This window comes from Candoia aspera, chromosome 4 (genome assembly GCF_035149785.1).
Source record: "Candoia aspera isolate rCanAsp1 chromosome 4, rCanAsp1.hap2, whole genome shotgun sequence".
Taxonomy (NCBI): Eukaryota; Metazoa; Chordata; class Lepidosauria; order Squamata; family Boidae; genus Candoia; species Candoia aspera.
Window position 1 is genome coordinate 83,061,641 of NC_086156.1, and position 20,041 is coordinate 83,081,681.

Genomic DNA, 20,041 nt, shown 5'->3' on the forward strand with positions numbered 1-20,041 from the left:
TACTGCACGACTCTTCAAGGAAGTCTAAGGCGCGGAACCCACTTCCAGAGAAGCATGAGGGGCGGAGCTTATGTTGCGCACATCTGAGCAAACCGTAAGCAAGAAGCCGAAGGGGCGGTGTCTACGCTCAGTAAAGGGAATTTCCGGGAATAATGTTGAAAGAATTCTTCCAGGCAGGTGGGAATTCGTTGCATCAAGTTTCGTAGGATAGACTTTTATTGATAAGCAATTTCTTTGAAAAGATATTTAGCGCTCCCTCCCGAAAAAAAAAAGTATAATATTGTAGATATTTTGGCGGCTCCGGGGCGGTGTTCTAGCATGGCTGCAGAAGGGAAAAAATATGCAAAGGGATGCAGGGTTTTTTTTCCCTTCAAATTTGGTTCACGATGCCATAGACTCCTCCATGTGCAGATCAAGAGAGTGGAAATCGAAGTTAACATCGAATACGTGATAAAGTTGATAATCTTGGAGGTTCCACTTTGCCACATACGATCTATTCAAAGTCGTGCAAAAGAAATTATTTAAGTGGTTTTTTTTTTCTCATAATCTTTTAAAAATGGGGTGCATTTAAAAATCACACGCTGCGTTGCCAATCAAATGCTTTACTTGTTTAATTTCTACCTGGCATCTAATTTTTAAAGATACGTCAGTTCAAACTTCTTCGGTAGTAGTGCTACGAACATAAGCTCCGTTAAGATTAAAAAGAATGTTGGCTGGGAGACGATTCTTATTTGTCGCTGTAATATGGTTTTTTAGGGTAACAGAGATTTCTCCATGCGCTGACACAGAAGGCTTTTTAAAAAATTGTTTTCCTACCCGAACTTCTCTGAATAAAGCTAAGCAGGGTCAGATCTGTTTAATACTTGGACAGATGACCACGAGAAAATCCCATGCTGTCAGCTAGACTGAGGAGTCAGAAAGACATCCCGGAAGAAAACAGTAGAAAATTGGTTTTGTGTTTTTGCCAATAACACCATACGCAGGTGGCAGACGCTTTCCCTTTCCAGTAGTTTTCTTAAGAACTTTCACTCACGCCGGATAGAAAGAACTTACTACTCGGAACCGGAAGTGAGGACAATGCTCTAGAAGTCTATGCAATCAATGTTCCGCTGGCTGCGACTGAAGGAACCAACAACATAGGGCGCTCTGGGACTCTCTATCTCACTGGTTGATGTGTCCCGCTCTCGATAGTGGGTGGTGCATCGTGATCCGCTCTGCCCGCCTCTGTCGATGGTGTCGGAGGTCCCGGAAGCGTAGCCGGGACTGTTGGCGATGATGGCGGAGAGTCCGGCTGCTGAGGAGGCAGCTTCGGCCGCGGTGCTGGCGGCCCCGACAGGCGGAGGGCCGGGATCCGGAGCTGGTGGCGGAGGCACGGGCGTCTTCCTGCCAGCCGAGCTGTGGGCGGTGGCGGGGTTGGGTTCGGCAGGAGGCGGATCTGGAGCGGGATCTGGAGTCGGGTCTGCGGGAGCCTCGGTGCCCGGAATTCCCCCTGCTGCCGCCGCCGCTGCCGCCGCCGCCGGAGTGCTCCTTTCACATTCGGCCTTTTGGGACCCCACGACTAGTGGCGACTGGGACGGAGAGAGGCCGAGCGCTGCCTGCCTGCTCCGCATCAAACGGTAAGGAGCTCCGGAAAGTGGAAGAAGGAAGTAGATGTTAGCAATCCCGTCTTTCCATTGAAGAATTTAGCCAGTACCTGGGCAAAGCGTGAATGATTAAGAAAGGGCGCGGTGTTTCTGAACATGTGCAGAGTGCTTAGTTCCGTTTCCCCACCCAAGCATTTCGCTCTGTCCCTTGTATTTCGGGATGAGGTGCGGTCAGGCTTCCACAGTTCAGTCCTATATGAAGCATTATTTTATATTCCTACTGATGATAGATTGCAGTGTTGGGGCAGCTTCATCTGTTTCATTCCTGCATTTTCTTGTAAAAATAGAGGTCTCTAAACATGTGTTAAATACAAATGTAATAATCTTCTGATTACAAAAGCCTTCTTATGATTTCCCTCCACTTCCCTTATTTGGAAGCCAATTGGTATTTAACATATTTACAACTTCAATTAAATTTGTAGTAATGAGTAGTCTCCAAAAACATGTTCTGTGTATGTATAGCTGTCCAGGGAAGGAGAGTTCAAAGCAGTACTATATCTTTCTTTGATTGCATATCCTTTTGTAGTCTTTTGTGTATGCATTTTGTCTTGCATCAACAGCCTTAAAAGGCAGGCAATCAGCATTATTTTATTGTGGAGGTTATTGCCCAAGGGCATATGTTGAATTGGTGGCAGAGATATATCTGGATTCTAGCCTCCAGTTTATTTCTTTTGTGTTCTTTTATCTTTTTTTTCTGTTCTTATTCAGATGTTTCAGAACTCTTAACAGAAAACAGATTTATCTGTTTAAAAGACACCCAACATACATACCCAGGTGTAGGTGAAAGGTGCAGGTGAACAAGGATTTTTTAAGCCTGTAGTTTTCTTTTAATTAATTTTCTTAGATCATGTCAAAAAGCACAGCAGAAGGGAAAGCCCTTCTGCTATTTGCCCAGGTACTGGCTGACACATTGTTTAGCACAAATAAGGCCACAAGTTGAATCTTTGCCCATTTCCTGTCTGGGCAACAAGGTGAGACTTGCAGGGGAAATTCTGAAAAGCAGAAATACTACTAAGCAAAGTTTACTAGGTAGTGTTGTGTGTCCTCATATAATTCAAACACACGCTGACTTTGCCTTAAAGCAGAAAAGTGAGGACTAGCTATAAGGGAGAGTTTGGGGTTATTCCCATAATTAAACCCAAGTACTTCAGCAGTGGTTGATCCCAGTTTTATCTAACCCCAGCAACAAAAGCTTTATTGTTGGGACAGATACAAGAGCATCAAAATGAAAGCCAACTCGCAGGAGCCTTACAGTAGTTCTCAGAAGTGTGACTGAATGCCTCCAGGGAGTGCAGGGTGCTTTCATGCCAGGGAAGTGTTACTTTCAGCCAAAACCATTGGCATTTTAATGCACTGTTGATACATTTTATACATTTAGGGAGTGCAGGACTTTGCTCACCTTTCATTTTATTTCATCCTTCAGTGAGAAGAACATAGCAACAAGTAAGTTGGTGGGCAGCAACTTTCAAAACAGCCTGTTCAGCACAGAATTTTTTTGTTGATAAATGTATACTGTCAGACTGAATGGCAAGATATGAGGGAACAGTTCTTTATGGACAGGTGTGGGCAGTGATAAATCCCTTCCTGTTAGATTCCTCGTGTTCCCCCCACCTTTTCCTGTGGAAGGTTTCTCTTTCCTCATTGGGGTTATCCATAAGTGTACAAGATATAAGAAGAGATGTGAGCAATAGGTTATAAATAAGCAGAAATAGTATACTGATTAACATGAGGTACTGTGTGACCGGAGGAAACCTTTACCTTACATTATAGATTATTCTTAAATTTAGGGTCAAGGGTATTTATTTTGGGCACTGTTTAGGGCAGGCTTTGGACATTTTTTGTTTGTTGGTTTCTTTTTGTGTTTTTTAAGCAAGGTGATTTGTCAATAGTTTAAGAGGAAACTTAATGGGATGCAAACTACAGAAATGGATTGGATTGATTGTTGTTTTCGTGTGTGTGTGTTGTCTTTCCCAGGGATATTATGTCAATCTATAAGGAACCACCTCCTGGAATGTTTGTCGTACCTGACCCTCACGATATGACCAAGGTAGGTGGTATCCAAATGTCTCCTCTGTAGTTCTGGCAAAAGGTTTTCCTAACAGTTTTAGAAGGAAGTACTTAATAATATAATGACACAGTATTGGAAAAGCTGCTATAAAAAGCAAAGATAAATTGAGTACTTAAAGTATAAGTTTCTTCACCTTAGGTAACTTTTCAGTACTGCCCAGCTCATGTTGTGTTTATATTGAGAAATTGGTTGAAATGAGAAAAATCAAAGAGAGTGATGTTATTAAAGAAAGCAGTACATACCATTAGATTACTATTCCTAATATTTTTATGTTCTGTGGATTGCTGTGTAAAACAGAAGGCACAGGTTCTGCCTTTTAGGCTTGCAGTCTAAAAGAGAGAAGTGGGTTGGGAAATTGATGATAAGGAGGAGATAAATTGTTAAAAGGTGTTTACATAAAAATAGAACTGGGCTAATCTTTTCTTTGCTATTGATTGTTGCCTAAAGATCCTTAGTCATCCTTAGTCCTGTGGCCTTGGTTTTTCAGTTACTGTGCATTTATGAAAGAAGGCTGAGGCATGGTCATAAATGCATGAATATGCCAAACTCTACAGAGACCTCTTTTGATCTCAGTCCCTTACAGATGAGAAAAAATGAATTCCACAACTCTACAAGTTGTATGTTATTCATGTACTATGTATATATTTGGGTCTGTTTACCTAGTTCTCCTTGTTTTAGCCGTGGGTTAGCCAGGTTAAGCCATTTGACTGATCAAACTTTTATCAAGTATTCTAAGCATGCCATTAGAACTGCAAAGAAAATAGTCCGTGAATCTGATTAATTTAGAATAATAAATACATAAAATAAAACAGGTAAAGGTAAATGTGAGCCAATAGCATTGATTTATTGCAATTTTATTCTGCCTTTCACTCCAAAAGCTCTTCAGGGTGCATAATCTCCCATCCATTTTTCCCCTCAAAACTGCCCTATGAAAGAGATTTGGCTAACAGTGTTTAATGAGCCTATATCTCCTAACAAGATTGTGGTTGAATGAGAATTAAAAAGTTGTTACAATCCATTGTTTTGAGCATTGGACATTGACTTTCCGCACTGGTGGCAGTATTCTTGTCTGGACATTCTTGCAGTTATAACAGATGGCTAGTAAGAAAAATGTTGCTGCATCTCTGGGTTTCCCCCCAAATCCTGTGGGACTAAGGGCAGGCAGCAAGCCTCAGTCCAGCCTTTGCTAACAGTATAGTTTTTTAAAGTTGTCATTCACACAATGATATTCTTAATATATACAGTATACAGCTAAAGTCAAATAATGATCACTTCACCAGTCAGTTATAATAATTGATCTTTCAGATGAATAGTGTGTCAGTGCAAGGTTGATGTATAGCCCGAAGGCTCTCTTGGAAATTGAAATTCTCACTGAGCCCCCCCTCAATGGGTTTATGACATTTAGTAAGCATTCAGATTTTCAGGCAAATTTGGAATCTTAAGTAAATGTTTATTTCCTTTAAAAATCTATTGCCCCATGTTTTATTCAGAAAGGCTTCCAGTGCAACTTGGAATGGCCATTTTATTTCTTCTCTTGTTGCAAGATGATGCTATCCTTTCCACAATAGATTTACTCCACCACATAGGGCAGTTGCAGCTGATGGGCTGTTGGGGAAAGAAGGACAGGTGAAATAAAAAGTTTTTGAATTCCACTTAAAAGCAAAGATAGAAAGAATAAAAATTATCTCGACTTGGTGGGAATTTTGCAAATGTAGAGTTAGACCTGAAGGCCATTATGCCTTGTTCCTGCCAGCTGATAGGGGCCTACAAGCAGAATCTCTGTGACTGATCTTAAAAGTCACACAAGTGCACAATGAAGAGGGGGATCCTTCACATGTTCCCAATCCTTTTAGGGCTTTAAAGGTCAAAAGTACCTGTTCAGTTTAATTAAGAAAAATAAAACTGGGGAAGCTATTATGGAGTTCTCCACTGCATTGCAAAGCAGTAATAATTTTTACTGCTTCAACTCAGTAAGTAGGAATGAAGTCTGAGGCTTTAACTGTTTAAGACAGTGTTTTCTCAGCCTTGGCAACTTGAAGATGTGTGGACTTCAACTCCCAGAATTCCCCAGCCAGCCATGGCTGGCTGGGGAATTCTGGGAGTTGAAGTCCACACATCTTCAAGTTGCCAAGGCTGAGAAACACTGGTTTAAGAAGTGTTTGAGTTTTCTCTAATCACTTGCAGAAAGCCTTCTCTGCTTCCCCTGACTTGTGTCAGCAGCCATTGGCATTGGGGCAGGTGCTGCCACTGATGCCTCCAGTCAGAAGTGTTTGCGCAAGCCTGGGCTTTTCTCTTGCAGATTCATGCGTTGATCACAGGCCCCTTTGACACGCCTTACGAAGGGGGTTTCTTCTTGTTCCTGTTTCGCTGTCCTCCAGATTATCCCATCCATCCGCCACGGGTCAAACTGATGACAACTGGGAATAATACAGTGAGGTTTAACCCTAACTTCTACCGAAATGGGAAGGTCTGCCTCAGTATTCTAGGGTAAGGAGCAGCTCAGCTCACGCTCTTTTCCGGGGGAAGCCCAGGTGGGTTCTTTGGGAAGGCTTATGTGCAGTTCTTTTCGCAAGGACCATGTGTGGATGTGTGTTTTTCAGCAGAAGAGGGCAGAGGGAAAGCATGAGTTCTAGAGCACAGTGGGGCAAAACCAGCCACATAACTGTAAGCCATGTATGGCCACAAGCTGCTGCTTACTGTCTTCTAATATAGAGGCCAGCTTGGGGCAATTGAATTCCCATACTTTCTCTCTACAGCCTTTGATCAGCTTTGGACGTTAAAAGAAGAGCCCCCAGTGCTATGACAGAGACAGCTGTGCCCGTGGCCAGTGGTGGTGCTTTTAATTTTCTAGGTTACCCTTTTTTTTCAACTCAGCAATGAATACTGTGTAACTCTTCTGTATGAATGTGAGAGTGTGTGTATATGTTTGGTGTATATACAGTATATATAGAGAAAGGGTGCACACACATTGTATTTTTTGAAACCACAAAGCCATTCCTTTGCAGGATTGCTCCTGTACACCATCCTGTTTGTTCCCAGTTACTTGGGGTTGTGTGGGGCCATAGAAGAGAAGGCCTGAAGAAGCCTCTTCTTTGTATTATAGTTCTTATGGGTGCTCAATGCTGTTTTTTCTTTTTCTTTTTTTTTTAAGAAAAAGAAGACAAACTAGTTGAAGATAGATATAGTCTATATAGAATATAGATGTAGTCAATGTCCTTGACAAAATTAGATCAGGAATCAAAAGTGGTGGCTCTTCCAACCATTAAGTTTGTGACCCCTTCTAGCGAGACTAAGCCTTTATCAGATTCAAACTAGCAAGGTATATCTGGAGAGGAAGGGTTTGAATGTTCCAAAGCTAACTACAGGTAATCCTCAGTTAATGACAGTAATCGGGACTAGGAACGCCATTGCTAAGCAACACAGTCATAAAGCACAATGTCACGTGACCATGCTGACTTACGATGGCAGTTCCAGTTGATGTCGTTAGGCAAATCCCACATCACTTGTGAGGTGTGACGTCACGTGATCACCATTTGTGATCTCCTGCCAGGTTCCCCATTGACTTTGCTTGTGAGAAGTTGGCAGCAAAGTTTGCAAATGGCAATCATGCTACCGCAGGATGCTGTGACGTAATTGCAAACTGGTTGCCAAGCGCCAAATCATGATCACGTGACCGCAGGGATGCTGCGATGGCTGCAACTACAAGGACTGGTCGTAAGTCTCCTCACTCAGTGCCATTGTAACTTCAAATGGTCACTAAATAAGGACTACCTGTAATTACTTTCTGTAGAGTATTTATTAACCCATAAGCACAGGTACATTTGTAAGCTTTTTGTTGTTAACTGCTGTTCTTTTTATGTTAAATAGAATGTAGAACCTTTTTCCTTGGGAGGAGGTCTCTACTACAGTGTAGCTACAATTCACAAATCTTCAGTTAGGACTCCAAATCCTATCTGGAGTTCGGATCTAGTCCTCGTGCCATAGAACATCTAATGTGAAAAGCAGCATTCCTAATGGCTGTAACTTCAGCCAAAGGAATGTTAGAAACAGATGTCTTTACTAAGAAGGAGCTCCGTATCATCCAGTGAGATACAATTATTCTGTACCTAGAGCCAATGTTTATCACCATGGTGAAATTAGTCTTGAATTTTGGTCTTGGTCTAGACTGAAAAAAACAGAGGAGTTCAGAGTTCCACCTGGGCTGCAAGGCTTCAATTACTGTGGTGTCCAGATGGATCAAGCCTGCCCCACAGGGAGTTGTGGGCTGCTTCTCTAAAAGCATGGTCGCATTGGCCACCTTTAACACTACTGCCTGTCTGGGACTGCTACCTGGTCCTCCATGTTCCCCTTTAATAAACCCTATACACTTACATTTCAGCTGCAATGGCTTTTGACAGGAGGTTGATGCAGAAAATAGTTTCCAGCAAGGACTAGGGGCCCTCCAAATCTGACTTCCCACCCTGTCTGGGGGCTTTTGGCACTTTTTTATACTTTTCTTAAAAGAGGGGGGATGTAAACAATAACACCTTGAGATGGCTTGGTGGCACATCTTATCAGGGACTTGTTCATAACTTTAGATAGTGGAACTTCTGCCAAGGATATTTTTAGGGAAGACAGGGTCTCTAACAGACAACACCTGGGGATGGTTGGATGACTCGTCTGGGGAATACCTTGGGACCCCAGATAAGTAACGCTTTGTTTATGAGAATGACGTTCTTAGCAGCTATTGTTCCCTCTCCCCTTGACAGGTGTTAGATTAGGGAACTGATGTTGTCCTCTTTATCTTAATGGTGATAAGTAAGAATACGGACAAGAGGCAGGCAGGAGTGATTGACAATATAATTCTGCAATCCACAAAGCTTGCTAAGTAATTTCTGCTAAGTACACATGTGGAGGAATGAGCAGTACCCACACAAATTGCCTCTGCTGCTTAATAACCCTTTCAGCACAGCTATTTCTTATATGTGCAAAGGGGGAAAGGAGCCCATGCCACTAACTCCTCACCAGTCTTCCGCGGTGCCAGTACAGAAAGCAAAGGAGCTAAGTGGGACATCGGAGTCTTCTGTGCTGACCACTGGGTATTTTCTTTGGTGCCCCAGCCAACTTCTGTACTATCATAGGAACTAAAGCATCCTAGCTAACAGTTTTTAAGATGCTGAATTCTATGCCTGCTCTGAGCACTTGCGTATGCTGTGGGGCTTTTGTGAGATTGCAGATCCAGTCCAATCTCTACAGAGGGGGGATAACCTGCAGTCCTAGGATTGCATATGGCCCTAGGCCTAGTTTCAGAAGATTTCTGCAGTTAGTTCAGATCGCTGGTAAGGCGCCTTTCCCCTACGGCTCAGAAGAGTCAGAGAAAAGAGGCATAATGCATGTTAAGGTCTTACCTGCTGCTGCTTTTGGATAACTTACTTATAGGCCTGCAATAATCAGCATAGTAACCTGAGGCAATGTAGCCCTAACCAGAAAAGACTTTCCCAGAGCTGAATGTGAGTTTATTACTGGACAGTGAATATTGATCTTTATAACATTCACATTTTTCTTCTTCATACTGCTAGACACCTCATAATGTAACATTTTTCTTCTTTGTTTCCAAGTCTTGGCAATAACTCTTCAGTTTGACTTACCATTTTATGGGCCTAGATACAGTGCTTTCGATTCAAGCAGAAAAAGGTGCTTAAACCTCTTGGAGCATTCACATAGCACTCATCTGGAACTCTTTATAATAAAGCTGCATCTTTTCCTAGCATCTTGTAGGTGTCTTCTGCGGTGGCCACATGATCCCAGGAAAAGGCACAACCATTTAAAGACTTGCAGACAGGTATTACCTATGTGTCCCTGAATGCTCTGAAGCACCTTTTTTGCCCTTGAATCCCAAGGGCTGTTCCCATTAGATACACCTTTTTTATTTAACTGGATTCATGAATATGACAAGCTACATCAAAATATGCTGAAATCCATCTGTGTTCATTAAGAAATGATTTTTTGCTTGCCCATTTGTTAATGAGCTCCTGTTTCTTGCTATCTGGCAGCACGTGGACTGGTCCAGCCTGGAGTCCTGCGCAAAGCATTTCTTCGGTGCTTATATCTATACAGTCTTTAATGACTGAGAATCCCTATCACAATGAACCTGGCTTTGAACAGGTAAGGACCCTGATTTTGGATTGTGTGGCTTGTGGGACTTCCTCCCATTGGGTGTTGAAAAGATTGGTGTAACATGCAGATTTAAAGAAGTGAGCGACAGCGTGCAGAGCGTGGCTTCTACAATATTTTTTCCATTCTCTTTACAACAGCTCCACTCTGGGTTACATGACCAAGAAGGAGGGTGGAGTGGGTTTCAGAACGGAGGAATCCTCAACATTGCAATCCACTGCTGAACTATATCTATGATAGGGGTGCATTGGGGAACTGTTTCCTGCATTTTTTTTCTCTATGCCTCAATTCCATTTTCAAACTCTCCTTTGCCAGCTTTTCCTCCAACACAAAAGAATGGGCCCATTGTCTTTTGATTTCAGAGAGTTATCCTGCTTACAGACAGGAGTCCTGAGCCCTTTTACCTGATTTTTCTCAAATGTTCCATTGGATTGGAAAAATGTAAAGAAATCTGGCAAAGCAGTGGGACCTACTGAGTGCCTAGATATCCTTCTAAACAGGCGTTCCAATCCCAAAGGGTAATGTGATTTCCACATACATATCTGCTTCCCATTTATGTTAAAAGCCCGTTATGTTAGGACAGAAATAAAGAATTATTAAAGAGCTCTGTAGCTGTTATAGCCTTCATATGGTAGCAAAGGATGAGGAACTTTTTTAACGCAAGGACCATATTCCCTCAGAAAGGTCCCTTATCAATTTTGGGCTGGATTGGAGTTAGCAGTGAGTGGGGCATTTTCTCTCAGCCATCAATGATCTTCTTTAGGCCAGTCCTACACAGCAGCACGGATTAGTTTTAAAAAGTCACATTTGTGCATATGAGAGCAATTTTTTAAAATACTGTGTGGAGGGGGTAAGTGTTCAGTGACTGACAGCATGTAAGAAAAGAAAGGCTACTCTTTCCAAGCACCAGTCCTGGCAAATCCTCCTCTCACTATCGCAGTTAGTCTTAAGGAAAAAGATCCCAGTAGCACAAATGGGAACTTTTACCTAAGACTTACTGCTGTGCCGAAGAAGCAAGGCTGTTGGCAAGAGGCAAAGGCCATGTTCTGTAACTCTGTTGTCCATCTGTAGGTTATATCTCTGATTTAAAGTGCATCTTGTAGATTCATGTATATATTTATCAGTGTCTATGCGTATGATTACTGATTGAATGAAGTGGCTGACTGGTTTCTGCAGTTTGATTAGTTTGACTAGAGATAATCTGAATCCCTTTTTTTCTAACATTATGTATGTAACAGACCAGGATCATACAAGCTTTTTCAATTGGTGAATATATTTGGAGTTTTGAGAACTGGTGTTTCCAATTTTGAGAACATATTATTGGGTATTCCCATAAACTGTCAGAGGAGTTGGGGGGCTTCTGTATTTACAAAGTGGTCACCATGGTGAGAATGACGTGCTATGAAATACCCATTCACCAGGAGGAACTGGTGAAGTTGCATACTCTCCACCATCCTAGCTTACTTTTATCCTTTTTTTTTCTGGACAAAGGGGCACATTTCCAAACAAAGGACTGTGTTACAGCTATCTGCTGTTTTTATTTTTTAAGGATGCCTATGGGGCCCAGAAGTATTCTTGGAAGGAGGATGCCATTAAAATCTGGTGCTTTGTTTTTCCAGCATATCATGTGCTCTTTTTTTTTTAAATTAAAATAATCTTACTTGATACAGGGCAAGGGATATAATTGCAGACACATTGCTTATCTTTTCTGTAGGCTGTGCTTTCTGCACTGGCTCCAGCGTTGGTGGCCAGTAACCTCAGAGCCTTGTTAGAAGATGCACTTTATCTGTTTAGAACAGCAACTGTACAGGCCTGCCATCTTCATTTATTGAATATCCTTTTAACCTGGCCATTCCTGCCTACCCATTGACATGGTTCAGGCCTTGGGGTTTCTTGGCTGGACTACTGCAAGTGTCTGTGGATGGGCCTTCCTTCCTTCCCTCCCTCCCTCCCTCCCATCCAAAATTTTGCAGGACACATTGTCTGGATCTCCCTCATTTTCCCCCTATTTTTTCATCAAGTCTTAGACTAGTTCCCTCTTAGGGTTGGAACCCCATTTAAGCTTTTGGTGCAAATGTTTAAGGCCCTGTAGCTAGCTGTTCAGATTACCTGTCCCAGCTCCTATCTTGGCATGCTGCTAAATATACAATATGATCAGCGGTTCCTTTCTCTAGCTTCTTCTTATATTGCTCTATCTCCTTTGTGTGGGTCACTGACTATGGAATTCTGTTCTTTTCCTGTTTTGGTCCCACTAATTTTTGGATGCATTTAAGATATACTTGAAAACATATCTATTTAATAATCTAGACTGATTGGTGCAAGCAATTGTGAATAGATGTTGAGACTGGCAGTTAATAAAATTAGAAGATAGAGTCATCCTGTTGTAGGTCTATGTGTGAAGCCTGATAATAAGTTATAGGTCTGAGCTTTTACATTATGTAAGATTGTATATTATTTTATGGTGATTGTAAATATATCTTGATTTTATTGTATTCAATTTTTACTTTGGTTTTAGCTGAATTATTTTAATTATAGTTGGACTATATAGGTGGTGAGGTATGTTGTAAACAATTATTTTTTTGTTTGTTTGTATATCTTAAGCAGAGAGGTACTCATCAGTTGTTCTTTTGTAGGAAAGGCATCCAGGAGACAGTAAAAATTACAATGAGTGCATTCGACATGAGACTATCCGCATTGCTGTGTGTGACATGCTGGAAGGGAAATGCCCTTGTCCAGAGCCTTTACGGTATGTGTGGAGAGGCATTGTGGTTTAACTTGCAGATTCACTTCCTGTACCCCATTGAAAAACTAGATATATTTCTCCGCTAGGCTTTGCCCATTTCTGGGAAAACTGGCAATGTAAAATTCACCATTTGAGTGTTCAATCTGCACTCCTTTTATAGCTGCTTAGTTAATAGTCTGGCAGATTCTGCGTGCCACCCTAGAAGAACTTTGCAGTTTTATAACATGGCTTCTCGAGCCTTGTACCTTCCAGTTATGTTGAATGCTGGCTAAGGATGATGGGTGCTCTAGCTCAACATATTGTACAAGACTGAGGAAGTCTGGCTTAGGTAAGTAATGAGATTGCAGTATTTCGATGTGGCAATTTTTTCTTTTTTTCTTTTTGGACAAGATGGGACAAAGGATTGGATATAGGCAAAAAGTTTGGTAGGGACCAAAGAAATCCCATCTCTTGAGTCTGACTTTTCAATGGGTAGTGTTTTTTTTCCTTTTCACAAGAGTTAAACAGTTCAGATGTCCTGTGGCACAGAAATTAGAAAGGCCATGCTCAGATCTCTCCTTCACTGTCTTAGGCCTTTAGCCAAGCTGTTCATTTCTTCCCCCACACTCCAATCTTGTAATACAGATGCAGTAAAATCATTATTATGTTCCTTTTTGGTTTCCTAATGGCTGCACCAGTAGCTTCACTTTATTATCTTCATTGTGTTTCTATCCCCAAAGACTTAGAACAATTTATAAAACAAAATATTAAGGAATTTATATATGAAATACATTTGTGATCCCTCACTGATGATATAGCCTTGTTCAGAATTCAAACAGAGGGAATGTTGGTCTTTTCCAACTAGCACTATCCAGATGTACTCAGAGTAGCCATGCTGGCTGGGAATTCTAAGAGTTGCAATATATCTGGAGCTTGCCAGTTTGAGAAATGTTGGTGCAAGTTGATTTCAGGGATAACCAATTAATGCAACTAAAGCAAAATGCTCCAGTGTGTTAGGCTAATTTAAAGTAAGAGACTCTTCTCTTGATTATGGAATTAGCACATTGTGTCAAAACAAAATAAAAGTAGTATTAGCACAAATCAAGCCGGAGATGCATTCATTCCTATTTTATTGCTCATATGGTCCTTCGAACCTAGCTCTTGACATGTCTAAATCAGCTCCTGATTTGTTTCTCCCCAAACAAGCACAAAATAGTAAATGGCTTTAGATTTTTGCATATTGAAGAAGCAACATAGGAAGACATAACACTATGAGGTTTTTTTTCTTCAAGTCAACTTGGAGTAATAGGGGACCATGTAGCAATGCACTTGCTTTGAATGATAAAGCAAGGTTCTCAGAATTCTACCTTTTTATTTGTACAAACACAGCTACAAATAGATGCTGAAGAGATATCTTTTGAAAGAAATGATCTTCGTATATGAAAAAATGATCCTTATCATTTTTTACTCTTAGAGAAGAAAATAGTGTGGTCTATATGGATATTTAGTTTTATGTAATAAACATAAATGAAAGGCTGGTCTGCCTTTGTACTAAAGAAGTTTGGAATATTGTGTATAATGAGGGTGCACGAGTTGAACAGAGCTATTGTTTTGTGTCGGTGTGTTTAAAAAAAATACAGTTCTTAAAACCAGGCATTAGCTCCTTGATTTGAAAAAACATGGCATTATTGCTGGGTGGTCTCACACTTTGTTGTTTCTTTTCTGCTAGTGGAGTTATGGAGAAGTCCTTCATGGAATATTATGATTTTTATGAGGGGGTGTGCAAAGAGAGGCTTCACCTCCAGGGACAGTCCATGCAGGTAAGGACGAGATGATGTATACATGTTGACTGTCATGGACAGACTTGTTAAAACAATAGCAATAATCAGGGATTAATTTCTCATCTTCTCATCTGAGAAAAAAACGTTTTCATTCAGCAGAATTTTTTCTGAACAGGAATATGAAAACTTGAGTTGGAAACCTTCAAAGTGTTCAGAGAAGTTAGAGGAGTGAGCAGCTAGTATATTAGTGCAAGCAGGAAGTGGCCACGAGGTAATGGAAGGATGGCAATTTGAATCCGTCTTGACTTGTTGGACAACATGGGCTTAAAGATTTGTATCTCTTTAGGTTGTGGGGTCTTCATTCTTTTATTTCATATTCTTATTAAATGTAAATCCTATCACTTCACCCACCAAATGTACTAGGGGGTAAAAATAAAATACTAATAAAGTAATAAAAGGTAAACCTCTACAATTTATTAATCTTCCCCCATGCATAAGTAAGCAATAAGAACCTTCACCAAATGAAAACTAACTCCATAACTTTCATTGTCTGAATAAACATGCCTTTGCTAGCCTATATTAGCATGGTGTACCAGAAGCAAGGGCAGCCCCCAAGAACACAATGTGTTCCTCTGAAATGTCACCCCAAAACTGTGAAGGCAGATGGAAAGGCCTCAAAAGGTTATTGTCATAACCTCACAAAACATTTGACAATTTTGTGATAACCTCTCAAAACATTTGACAACCTCACAAAACCTGAGGTACAACTGTGTTCATGTCCTGCCTCCAGGCAGAAAAGTAGAAGGGACCAAATAAGTGTTTGCTTTTTTTTGAATGTCAGAACTTCAACATCTGCCACCAATTTGGGATACAAGAGCTGAAGCATGCAATCAGCAAACTTGCTTGATGATCATCTGTTTCTGGATTATGCTGCTTTAGCTTGAATGTTTCCTTAGATTAAAAAATGTATATCTCTAGACAAAGAAAGTCAGTAGGTAATGGAGAAGGGGTCTAGAGTAACTTTATCTCTGCTATGCTAACATTCTGTGTGTTTAGTGGGGTTTTTATATATTGAGCAAATTGCATAGTATTTAAGCATGTAATTCCCCCATCTGTATTTGACTGGCACAATTTGGCCTTACGTTATTTTAAAATTCAGGATTTCTGCAAAGCAGAGTCTGTAAAAGTTGCCTGTTCTACAAATACAAGTTAATTTCAAAGCACAAGAGAACTTCCTGTGGTCTAAGCCTATGTGGGGGACCAAATTCCTTCTTGTGGGTCCTGGGGCTGAATTGCTAAATTACAGTGGCATGATTGCTGAAAATTAGGGGTTCATTTTCCAGCCATTTTGAAGAGGAAACACAAAAGTGTAGCGTTTGCCTGAAAATTAGCTTACCTCTGTACAATCCTTTCAAAAAAAAAAAAGGAAAAACCCCACCTCCTAAAAAACATCAGAAAAAAACCTAAAAGACCTTGGCCTTCCCATATACATGACATGACCCTGCCTACTTTGGGCCATTGCTTTTGCTCCCCACCCCCATGTAAAATGTGAACCAGTGCCCACCAAGAAGGTTGCTCAACCCCAGTCCTAAAAGAATCTGGTCACTGTGTTTTTCTGGGGTTAGTGAAAAGTTTGTTTAGAGATGCCTGGTTCCCTCACAGAAGAGCCAACGCAGGCTTTACACTCACTGTTCTTTGTACTGACCACCTTTTATCAATACAAGATCCTAAATGTAGACTGACGATTTGTAATATATTGATGTTAATGAAGGCTTCCACATTTTTCATACTGACAAGTTTGTTAGTGGCTTTAGCCACTGGCCGTGGTCCAGCTAAAAGTTCTCCTATGCAAGCTCCTCTGAAATTTATAGTGCAAGAGTTTTTTTTGCTGAATTCTGTTTCTAGACCATAACAGCACCTTAAAATGCATGCTGGATATATAGTCAAAGTTTCAGTGTGCTTAAGAGAAGCTGCATTTGTGTTTACATGATGCCATTGAGGTTTTACATCAGGTGTGTGTACAGGCAGGCTGGGAATACACAACATGCTAGGCTACAGTGTGGTTGGCTAGATGGCAGCTCAGTATGTTGTTTGAACTAAGTTAATGTGGTTATTGTATGGTTCAGTGTGTTATGCAAATTAATTCAGTAAATCATAGTTTGATTAGCACTTTTTCCTCTCCCAAAAGCTCTGTTCCCAGATCTCTTCCTTCCCTCCCTTCCTCTCCTTTGCAGTAAAAAGTTGCTTCAGAAGGAGACAGTACCAAGCAACCCAATTTAGAAAGAGCCAAATCTGCAGGGGTTTCAGTTGGAGAGCTGCCCTTTCTTGGGCCAAGGCAGAAGATGGTTGAAGATACTCGGTGCAGGGCAGCATGGCCAAAACCGGCTCTCCACTTTGTCCAGAACAAATTGTAATTGTCAATGCAGAAGATAGTGCTGCATGAATAAACAGAGGATGTCAGCAATAGTCTACTGTAGGAGCAAGGATATGATATCAAGATGCCAAAGCACCTGAGGAACCAGATCTGGCCCCTAAATTGGAGCTCAAAGCAGAAGATGTAACATTAGAATGAAAAAATTCTCAACCCATCATTTAGTTTTTAGTACCAGAACTGCATATTGCTCACAGAATTTACATACATGGTATCTCTCCAGCTCCTCCAGGCTCTCTTCTTTTGTTAATATAATTTAGAGTGGATGGGGAAGAGTTATTTTATTGCTGGAATAGTTAACTTGATGGATGTCCAAATTCCTTTCTGACTGACTGATCTGCCAGTGACCAAGATCTACCTTATTTGCATTTTTTCCCTTCCAGGACCCCTTTGGGGAGAAGCGAGGACACTTTGACTACCAGTCCCTTCTAGCACGTTTGCAGGGAATCCGCCTGAAGGTGCAGGAGAAGCACCAGCAGGAGAATCCAGACATAGACTCAGAAAGCAGCTCTTCTGAAACAGAAACAGACACTCAAGGGAGCATTAAGATTTAGATGCTTCCCATCTGATCACTTGGGAATCCAAAACGTGGGGGTGGGATCTTCCAACTCCAGGTGCTGTGGAGGACCCCAGAGAGACCTAAGAACTGGTTTATGTTCCAGAGTGAGCACACAAGTGGAGAAACAGCCTTTTGTTATCTCCATCAAGTGCTCTGGTACATCCTGTTAAAAGAGGATTTGATGCTAAAACTGAACTGGGCTTGTGAGAGGCTGCATTTTGGAAATGACCTTTCCCTCTGCTGGAAACCTCTGAGTAAATGATACACAAAAAAGGCATTTTGGAAAAACCTGTGGTAGGCAGGTTTATGTCCCCCTTTCCCCCAGTTCTCAAAGAGCATGAGATAAAGCATGGCTCCTTGTTCCTTTGTCCTTGTTTCATAAATGTACTGCATATTCCTAGCACCTCCCTCCCAGCTTGTTTCTACACCTTGATGGGCTCCCAGCAATTGAGTCTGTTAAAGCACTTTTTGACCATTTGTACATCACGTCCTATTTCTTCAGATCTGGTGCATTGTAGCTTCCCAGTCGGGTTGGTATTGCCTGTCCTAGACAGACCAAAGAGGAAGAATTTCTGCTGGAACTGGGCTTTGTTTTGGGTTTTTTTTTTTAAACAAACAAGTTTCCACAGCTTTACTAAATTCTTGTTTTCCTGACTTTCACCTGGAGTTCAAGCAGGAAAGGAGTAAAATGCAACCCAGGAAAAGAATTAATGTTTTCAGCCTACTGTGCAAGTCAACCTTCAGCTTTCCAAAGTAAACTTTACCTCGTTTCACTGACCATCTTTTGTGGCTCTAAAGGAGAAAGAATCTTTCTCTCCCTTGGTAAGATGGATATAATTTCAGGGGTGGGTTAGGCATTATAGTTTAGGAGAAGTAATGATTGCAGAAGAGAAGTACAAATAAGTGCAGCAGCACAAACAAATTAGCATGCTTATCTGAAGTAGCTCTGGCTTCCATGCTTTTTTGGGGAGGCGGGGAGAACATAGCTAGGAGTTTGGTGACAGAGAAGGAAGAAACGTGGTCCGTGTCTATTAGACTGTTAAGCCTGGGAAGTAAATTGTTGAACTATCCTGTCAAAGGATTGGGTCTTATTTTAGTAAGAGCTTGTTGAAACTGAAATATGGAGTTGCACGGTAGTAGATGAGTCTATAAAATCTGCCATAAATCCCTTCTTCCAGATTGTATCTATGGTATAAAAAAGGTTCCAGCCTACTGAAGATTTTTTTTTAAGTGTGGAAAGTTTAACTCTTTCTAGAGAAGATCCAGGAGACTTAGCACTTTTAGAAACTGCTTTAAGCCTTTTGAAAACTGGAAGAAAGTTCCTGATTATTGATGCACATGGTAATCTGAAGCAGGGAGCTATCCTGGTAGGAAAGTTTGCATTCAGCCTTCAGCCTAGTAATATAAATGGATCCCTGCTGGTACCCTCTATCCATCCCACCTCTTTCTTTAAAGATCCGGTATGCCCATAGGCAGTGATTTTCTTTCCAGCTGTTCTTGTACTTCCTTTGGGATATAAGAGAGGGCATTCTGCTGCTCAAAGTATCCTGCAGCTTTGGATGTTGGAAAAACTGATTACATCTAATTTGAGAACAGGGTGGAATTGTTTCTCTGTTTTCCCTCTCCCCCAAAAGAGACTCTCCAAGGGACATGGATAGCTGGTGGAATCTGAAAAAAAAAAATTGCAATACAAGTTTACATGTAGACTCCTTGTGAAGGGAAGGCCTCAAGAGGCGGAGCGAATTGTATCATGTTCATTTAATCTCATTAGGTACAATCCCACAAAAGTCAGATTTACTTGTTCTCTTCCCATCTCCCCAAAAATCAAAGGGATGTAAGTGCACAGTTAATTTTTTAAGTCCTGCTGGAATCAGTGAGACTTAGGCCTTACGCACTCTGTGCCAACTGAATAAATTTGGGTTTCCCCATGCAAGATTCACTAGGGCTAGAAGTGCTTCTGGTTAGAGCACTATGATTTCAAGGGATCTTAACTCCAGACGCATGTTGGCTGTTGAACCATTGCATACATTTCTTTAAAACAAAACATGAAAAATGCCTTATTTTTCATGTGGCTCGCATGTGGGTGTAAGAAAAAAAAAGGAATCTGATTTTGTAGCTGCCCATGATCATCTGTCTTCTGAATGTTTCCATTTCAAGAAGTGACAATCCTAGATGACTGATCTAGACAAACGTTAGTGACATAATTTTAGGCCTAACAAGCTTAAGGAAAACAAGAAACAAATGCACAAGGGTCTTCAAATAAAGAAACCTTGTTTATATACAGTTGTAAATAAGGGTTTTTTTGGTGCAATAAAGTTTGTTTTGGCAGGATCTGAAGTTCATCTGTGTCATATCTGAAAGGTAAAACAGTTACTATCCACCCTCAATGTTACAAAGACCGAAAGAATAGCTATCTAAAGATACGTAATATATCTCATTTCTCCAGGATCATTACCTGCTTTGCAATGCTGGAATTTCCTACTGCAAGCCTAGATAGTTCAGCTCCAGCCTAAGATCTTGAAACAGTTCTAAACTCTGTTCTTCCAAATGTGATGGAGGTAGAGAATAATCCTAATCAACATTCTAGAAAAACTCCTTTTGGTCCCTCATTTGCAAAATCCAGGTGGCGTAAAAAATATGCATACTAGATGCACATAACAGGTGTCTCAGGGCAGCATGTGCCC

General features: G+C 41.0%; 1 protein-coding gene across 2 annotated transcripts; it reads left to right on the top strand.

Moving 5' to 3' along the window:
- Positions 1 to 1,118: 1,118 nt before the first annotated feature.
- Positions 1,119 to 19,688, top strand: UBE2Z (ubiquitin conjugating enzyme E2 Z). 2 transcript variants are annotated; one of them, XM_063300817.1, is made up of 7 exons: positions 1,119 to 1,616; positions 3,618 to 3,690; positions 6,011 to 6,198; positions 9,744 to 9,855; positions 12,498 to 12,610; positions 14,316 to 14,406; positions 16,602 to 17,175. In XM_063300817.1, exons 1-7 carry the CDS (start codon positions 1,273 to 1,275, stop codon positions 16,602 to 16,604), a joined length of 924 nt encoding a protein of 307 aa, XP_063156887.1. In that variant the 5' UTR covers positions 1,119 to 1,272; the 3' UTR covers positions 16,605 to 17,175. The 2 variants fall into 2 exon arrangements, with proteins under 2 accessions (XP_063156887.1, XP_063156886.1); XM_063300816.1 differs by lacking the exon at positions 16,602 to 17,175 and adding an exon at positions 17,182 to 19,688 and having other exon boundaries at positions 1,124 to 1,616.
- Positions 19,689 to 20,041: the final 353 nt, after the last annotated feature.

Bases quoted from the DNA above. Each gene is read 5' to 3' on its own strand.
- UBE2Z (XM_063300816.1), top strand. From the start codon at position 1,273: ATGATGGCGGAGAGTCCGGCTGCTGAGGAGGCAGCTTCGGCCGCGGTG. The intron at 6,199-9,743 runs GTAAGGAGCAGC...GCTATCTGGCAG, and splicing joins GTCTGCCTCAGTATTCTAGG to CACGTGGACTGGTCCAGCCT. The intron at 14,407-17,181 runs GTAAGGACGAGA...TTTCCCTTCCAG, and splicing joins TCCAGGGACAGTCCATGCAG to GACCCCTTTGGGGAGAAGCG.